Source organism: Merops nubicus, unplaced genomic scaffold (genome assembly GCF_000691845.1).
Source record: "Merops nubicus isolate BGI_N331 unplaced genomic scaffold, ASM69184v1 scaffold9818, whole genome shotgun sequence".
Taxonomy (NCBI): Eukaryota; Metazoa; Chordata; class Aves; order Coraciiformes; family Meropidae; genus Merops; species Merops nubicus.
In genome coordinates this window covers 2,600-10,459 of record NW_008626325.1, presented here as the reverse complement: position 1 = coordinate 10,459, position 7,860 = coordinate 2,600, and the positions used below count along the sequence as shown (strand labels likewise).

The 7,860-nt window shown below is 39.8% G+C and overlaps 1 protein-coding gene across 1 annotated transcript in view; it reads right to left on the bottom strand.

Moving 5' to 3' along the window:
• The window catches only part of UBE2J1 (ubiquitin-conjugating enzyme E2, J1), a gene marked incomplete at its 3' end in the record, with an annotated part of 12,950 nt that extends 10,091 nt beyond the window's left edge, over positions 1-2,859 (bottom strand). The window contains exon 1 of the mRNA XM_008945957.1: positions 2,789-2,859. Within this exon, the coding sequence (XP_008944205.1) occupies positions 2,789-2,848 (60 nt within the window). The remainder of the gene's footprint in view (positions 1-2,788) is intronic.
• Positions 2,860-7,860: the final 5,001 nt, after the last annotated feature.

Below are 7,860 nucleotides of genomic sequence, written 5' to 3'. Positions count from 1 at the left end.
TGAACCTCATACAACTGGCCTCACCCCACAGACCCAGCCTGTCCAGATCCCTCCGTAAAGTCTCCCTATCTTCAAGCAGGTCAACACTCCTGCCTAACATGATATTGTCTGCAAACTTGCTGAGAGTGCACTTGATTCCGTTATCCATATCATTGATAAAGATATTAAACTGACTGACCCCCAATACTGAGCCCTAGGGTGATTTAATCTGCTTTGGACATGCTAATTTTAGAATGCAGACTTGTTCAAATTTCTTTTATTCTGCAGTTACTCTTCTGGTTACCTCAGACCTCTGAGGACTAGTAGCCAGTCACAGCTATTACTACTCAGGTCTGATACTACTCAGTATCTTCATAAAGGACCTGGATAACAGGGCCGAAAGAACTCCACCTGTGTCAGCCACATGGATCATAGCAAACTGGGAGATAGTATCGATACAACAGAAGAAAGGGCCACCACTCAAAGAGACCTACACAAGACTGGAAGATTAGGTCAGAATATGCTGCATGAAGTTTAACAAAGATGGAGAGATCCCAAGCAGCAGTACAGGCTGGGGTATGACTGGCTGTGGTGCACCTGCAGAAAAAGACCTGTGGATCCTGGTGGACAAGAGTTTGAATATGAACATTAAAGCCATCCTTAGAGCAATGAAGGCAAACCATACCCTGGGTTGCAGCATCCAGAGTACAGCCAGCACATCCAGGGATACAACTACTCAACACTTTTCAGCCACAGCTAGGACATCGTGTCTCTTTTTGGTCCCTACAATTCAAGATACACTAAAAAATCGAGGGGCTTCAGGGGCCACCAAGGGCAACATCAAGATGGAGAATGGTTGGAAAATTTTAAATGAGGGAAGGTTACAGGAATTAGATTTATTCAGCTTACAGAAGTATAGAAGTGTGGGTAGCTATCACAACCTTCCAGTGCTTAACAGGTCAACATAGAGAAGATGAATGTGTTCCCTTCACAAGGATCAGGTGACAGGACAAAAGGATATTGGCACAAGCTGCTTCAGGGGAAAGTCTCTCACAACATAAGAAAAAAAATCCTCACTGTGGGAAGAGTTAAACAATGGTTGCCCAGAAAGGTGCTTTTATCTTTCTTATTGGAAACATTAACACTCAGCTTGACAGGTCCTTGCATAAACTAATCTAAGACCTGGCTTTCAACAGGAGGTTGGATCAAGCAGTCAAAATCAAATGGAAATCAAGACAACCAACAACATTAAGATTCTGGTTAAAAGGATAAAATACTGTAGCTTTCTGATAATGCTCTTTACACAATGGCTTTGTTGAAACCCTCAAATTGACTATTCAAGCTGTTGACTCATTGTATCAATTATGGGAAAAGTTTTATTACCCAACAGATGGAAAACTGAGTCAACTAAGGGAAAACTGGGTCTTTGCCCAGGTGTATAATCATTTCTGAAGAACTGAGGGGAGACTCACCCCAAGAAAGAATATTACTGACAGCTTCCTCAAAGCTTCATCCATGCCCAAGTCAACACAGTGACTTGGCTCACACCCCAGAAAATTCCCATCCTCTTTTGCTTCTCCATACACAATTCTGAAACAGCTACTCTGCCTTACTGCACAACAGGTACACTCTGAAATTTGGAATATTATTTTCATTGGACATATAAATAACTTCTCTTTAAGCATTACTTCTTCAGGATTCTTTGTTTGGCATTGTCTCAGATCTCATGATGCCCACAACTCCCTGAATAATTAGAAGAACAACCCTTACTGTAAGGACAGAAGTCTAAATGGGGCTTGCTGTCACTGAATGAGATCCCTCAACTAATGTCAAACACTGGTGTCACAGGGCTGTAATTGCCCACCTAGTCACAATTTTTTCAAGGTTGGGAGGAAACTGTCAACATTTCCAGCATTTCCTTTCATCTGCCACTGTTTTCTTCTCAGCAAGTCACTGTTCTAACTCTGAAATAAGACCTTCATGGAAGTTGCAAGTAATAGCATAAATTAAACCACACATGGCACCACAGGAATGGGAAACACAAGCTACAGACAAGAAAATAGATGATAATAAGGCATATTTTATAGCACCTCGGAATATGCTTTCTTCTGTAAGCATATTAAGTGTGCTACATATTTCTCTGAACAGCTAATCCAATCCCCCAAACTGAATACCAAAGAACATTACCTTTCTTATTATTCCAGCAAAATCAGAAGAGGTTTCTGTTTAAGCTTCTTAACCACTGGAACTTCACAGTCCTTGCAGCCCAAATCCTAACTAGGTGTTCAGAAGACTTCAGGAAGCTACTCTTTAGGTGGAATCTAAGAATTCTCTCTTAAAATGCATCCAGGATTGCACTCATTTATAAATGTTTTTCAGTTTTTTTCTGTATGTAAAATCATGAATCCTCATGTATCTCCTAGGCTGATGTTTTGTTGAACAACACAGCAGCTGATCCAGATATCAAGTTTGCGTATAAATGTATGATGTTCAATTAAGCTTTTTACATAGTCTTGGGAAGGAGGAGGGGGAATAAACACATTATACCTGTGCAATAAAGTTACTCAGGTGCAATGTAAAACCCTTATTATGTACTTTCACTAACAACCTGGAACTGCAATATCATTAAAGTGGAATTCTACTGTTTATTTCTATCATAAAAAAAAGAATTGAATCAATTTTAAAAGGCCTGCTAGTATCTAAATATGTACATTTTAAATACATAAGCATACAGAGAACTCAAGAGTATGTATTAATAACATAGCCTAATTACAAGCCTAACTACATATGCAAGTATAGAGAAACAAACCTCCAAAGGCTGTGCATGATAATGATCTGTAGGATCCTTTAGTTCTGCAGCTTCTTTCATCAAACGTTTGACAGCTGAAAAAGAGAAATTGGAAGACGTGAAAATAAAGAAAATTTAAAACATATTGTAGATATATACATAAACCTCCATATACACACGTAGAAATATAGACATTCCTTGAAGCACTCCTTTCAGCAAACTACTCTTTTTTAGCACATCCCAGCTTCTTCACTGCAGTTAATAAGTCAAGACACAATATAAATTAGTCACGCTGAATAAATTTTAAATGGGTTATATAAGCACAAAGTTATGAAAAATAGTTGGCAGGGTCACAGTTTCTCAACACTGAACACTGGGGCTAAAGTAATTTTATGCTAAACATATCAAAGACATGAGGAAAAACAGATGCCATTAACAGTTTCAGACTTTAAATACAAGATGTACAAGACTAATAATCTCAGTATTTTATCATAAAGGACATCATGTGCAACTTGAAAGAAACTGCTGAAAAGCTTTATCCTGACAGCTCCTGTGGCTATTACATGACTACCTTAATTATTCCAAAGGAGGTCACAGTAAGATTTGTGAGAAACCAACACACTAGTGATAGCAGGAGATGAAGTTTCATAACAGATTTGAAAACGCAGATGCCCAGACAGAAAAGTTTACCCAGGGTCTTTGCAATTTGAACCTACTACTGAGGTACACACAGTTGTTTTTCTGCCTAAATTCAGGACAGTTGTTAGTTACCCTTGCCAATCTTCTACTTCTGAACCACTGGCACCATCTGTATTTTCCTCATCTCTTTCTTCCTTCCCCTTTAGTAAGTTCAGTTGCATCACTTGTCCTGCCAGGTGCCCTCATGTGGATCACGCACTAATGTCTAATAAAGAACCCAGCCGAACTGAAGGGCAGATTAAACATATGAACTACAGACAAGGAATTCAAGGGTGCTGCCCCATGAATAAAGTTAGACAGAAAGTTCTTACTCTCTCCTGCTTACTGGAAAAAGTACAAAAGCCAGTTATCTCTTTAAGAAACTACACAAGAACAGGATCCCTTAATCCATTCTCCATATTCAGTCAAAACTATGGATGTTCCTCCTACTCGTGGCATTATCTAACTACAAAGAAGGAGAAACACTGCCCAAATTCCCTTATAGTGTAAGCATAAAGACATGGTGAAAATGAACCATAGTTTCTTGATTTGCAAGGATCACCAGCTGACTGTAGGCTGGTTAGCATGCCCAGGCTCCAGACTTTACTAATTTTCATGATGCCATGAGGGAAGCTACTCCAACCTTCCTGCAGAGAAATGTTGATTCACTTGGTGATGAGCTGCTGAGTAACAGTTTGCCTCCATCTGTATTAAGGTTTACCAGTTCATTAGCAAGTAATAATAAGAAAACCAGCCTGGAACCAGAAAAGGCTTTGGACCCAGTACTGCTTCACAGCCAACAAGCCTGGACACTTGCTTTCAGAAGAAGAGTGGCATGCAACAGGGTGGGTAAATTCAGCAGTGAACAGCCCACAAAGCAAAAGGGTAACAGTGAGAAAAGTCAGAACAACTATAACCAAGCCAAGCAAAAACAGAATAGTTGTGAACAAGGTAGACAAGGCAACTCTTACTCAGATTTCCCAGACGAGGGACCAAGATAGAAAACACATACAGCCCCCCCATGTCAGCATCATGTGCAGTTACTCACGTTAACTGGGGGAAAGCCAACTATTAGAGGGGAAAACAAAAAGAAAATTCAAGACCGCTCTACAAAAGCCTACCAACACTCAGAGAAAGGTTTGCACTCAGCCTAAAAGTGGGCACAGGACCTTTGGCAGTGCATGCTGGCACTTCGGATCTACCCCAAAAGGAATGGCCTTTCTGAGGCTGTCCCCCTGCTTGCCAAGTGCCAGCAGCAGGCAGGCACAACAGAGAAACCAAGGGTTTACACCAAGGAGTAACAGAGAGAGCAGCTGGGTGGGCCCCTGTTAAGTAGAATTCAAAACAGAAGCAGTTTAAAGGATGAGGGTTTACCATATTTTCTGTATTTAATTAACAGTGACAGTGATACTATATGTATTTTTTCATAGCATTACTTTATTACCAAGAAGCCAGACTATACATATTTTAAGAAGCCAGCATAAAATATGCTGAAAGAATATTAATTCTTGGAGCGTAAAATATAGCAAAATATGTAATTTTGCTTCTTTACACCACAGAGATAATTTCCTTATAAGAAATTTTCAGTGTCAAGCAATCCAGGTTCTCCTAAGAAAACAAAGTACATTTATGTGAAAAAAGGCTGAAAGAGTCGGGGTTGCTCAGCTAGGAGAACAGAAGGCTCTGAGGAGAACCTTACTGTGGCCTTTCAATACTTACAAAGGGTTTATAAAAAAAACGAGATAGACTTTCTACCATGGCTTGTAGTGACAGGACACGTGGAAATTGTTTTAAGTTGAAAGAGGGTAGGTTGCCCAGAGAAGCTGTGGATGCTCTATCACCAGAAGTGTCAAAGGTCAGGTTGGACAGGGCTTTGTGCAACCTGATCTAGTGGAAAATGCCCCTGCCCATGGCAGGGAGGGTGGAACTAAGATGATCTTTGGAGGTCCCTACTAACCCAAACAATTCTGTGATTTTCTTTCCACACTGCTGAAAAATACCAACTGACAGACTGCAAAGAACAAGCCTGGACTTAATTCTGAGAACCTGTGATTCAATGGAGGAAGCATTAAATTGTTCCTCCTTTAAGCACAGCTGCAGTATTATGAACACAGTCCCTCTTCCTGCTACTGAAAACCACAACGGAAAAAACAAAAGTAAAGGCTGCCTACAACAAGTACACAACATCTTTATCCAAACTTCATTAAAAAGAGTTTTGATGCAAAAATATGTTATTGCAACCCACTTAATCACACTGAGTCATCTGAGTAAATGCTTGACAATGACAATTCTGAAAAATGAGAACAGTCTGGGCCTGTTCAAAATAAAGAATTGCAAACAGTCTATAAAAGTTTAAAAGTATCATTCGAAAAAAAAAAAAAAATCCAATTCAAGACATTCAATTTGTCACAGACAGGTTTCAGAGACAAAATAATCAACGTATTTTTCATGTGGCATGACTGCCAGCACACAAAATAGCCATGCTTTCACAGGTACACTCAGGTAACAACTTATCATTATGTTCACTGAAACTAAACACTGAGGACATGAAGTTTCTGGGCTAACTCTAGAGAAAGAAGGGGAGTTCCCACTCTGGCAGAAGATGTCTCCACTGCTCCAGGGAGGAAAGAGCAGGTGCTATGGGCCAGAGGCTCTGCCTGCCAATCTGCCTCTTCTATGATGCCAAAGTTGACAAATTTTTCTGAAAAGTAAAACACAGAAGTTCAAAATCTGAGAAAAAAATTTAAAGCCACCAGTTTGCTTTAGGATTGAGCGGCAGTGGAATAACACAATTAATAAGGAAAATTCATGTAGCATAGGTGTGTATGATTTGAGGATTTATTTCTGTCAAAGACAGTGTTTTTTTTAATGTTTATCTTAAACTATCCTGAAATTTCTGCTCAACACAACTGCTTCTCTTGCTTATATCTTGAAGTCATATTCAAGTAGCCCTGTTATCATGCCCAACTAGACCAGCTGGTAGTCTTCTGTACTTAATAAGGAAGGATTTTAGTTTAATATGGAAGGATTTTAGTTCATTCTTACATTACCAGTGAAAAGTACATGTGGTAATCAAATGAGCTGAGGTTACATTAGCGTAAACATAACGCACAACACTGCAACAGGATTTATTTCAGCACAGCAAAGTTGCATGTCTCTTGCTCACCAGAAGTGCAGAAAATGGGATAGAAGCTCTAACTCCCTCCAACACTAAAAAGTTCTCATTTTATGGTCATCTTTTGTAATGAGACAAAATAATTGCTCTTACAAAACCAAAACGTGAGGTTGCAGAACAACTGTGTGGGGCAACCATAGGTTCCAAAATGACTTTTATTTTAAAATTTGGGTTGAGAGTTCCTTTGACTTCCACCACAGAAGAAATGGAAACACTACTTGCCAAGAGACAGGCCAGCTGCTTTCCATCTTTAGGGTCTCAGATACATCCTTTCCCAAGACCCATAAGCCTCCTGAATTGTAGTCTTACATCTTCACAGCCTCACATATGTCCTTTTGCAAGACCCGCAAGCCTCTTGTGCTCATGTGACGTATTGACAATTGTATAAAGAAAATAAAAAAATAAAAAAAAAAAAGAAACCCCACCTTTTAATTAGTCTAATTCTTTCCTTCCTCTGCCCTCAGAAATAACAGACCTTTTGTTGTTTCCCTCAGAGTAGCAGAAAGTACTGTACTTTTCCTGTAGTTACGATTCAAAACAACTGCTCAGTCAAAGGGACTGACAAAGGGAAATAGAACTTAGCAAATGTAAGGTGCTTGTTGAACACACTAAGATGAAACACTGTTTTCATCTTTAATAAATTTTTTAAATCCATTCAACTTTTTATTTTTAAAAAACTCTATCTTTATTTCATACACTGAAGGTACTAGGCAGCACAGTACCTATGTTTTTTATTAACAAAGAACTGATGCATGCTTGTTGACAAGGAACACTTCTTACTTGTGAGAAGTATAATTTGTAGAAAAGGCAGTAAATGTATTGAAGATGACATCTAAGAGGATCACAATCTCAGCATGTTACATTCCCTGCACATCCAAGATCCAAAAGCACTGTCCCAGGGCAGCAAACGCAGGACCCGTGGGCTGTGCCTCCCTCCATGTGCCTTCCCCAGTCCTCCAGTGCCCTGTCACTAGTCACATTCTAGACAAGGTGGTCTACTGAAAGCAGACAAAAAACCCACCCAAAACAAAATAAAAAAGCACCATTGTTTGTGGGCTCTACAGGAGCTGCTGTAAATAGCTGTTCAGACTCGAGTGTGTCTGTGCTGATACCCCCCTAGAAGACCGGTAACATCCTACGTGAAAGGAGGAGATAGTCACTACAAAAACAGTGACTACAAGATTTAGTGTCTGATCTTGCAGCAGGCTGAAGGTCACAGCCCTTGGGGGGGGGGGGGGGG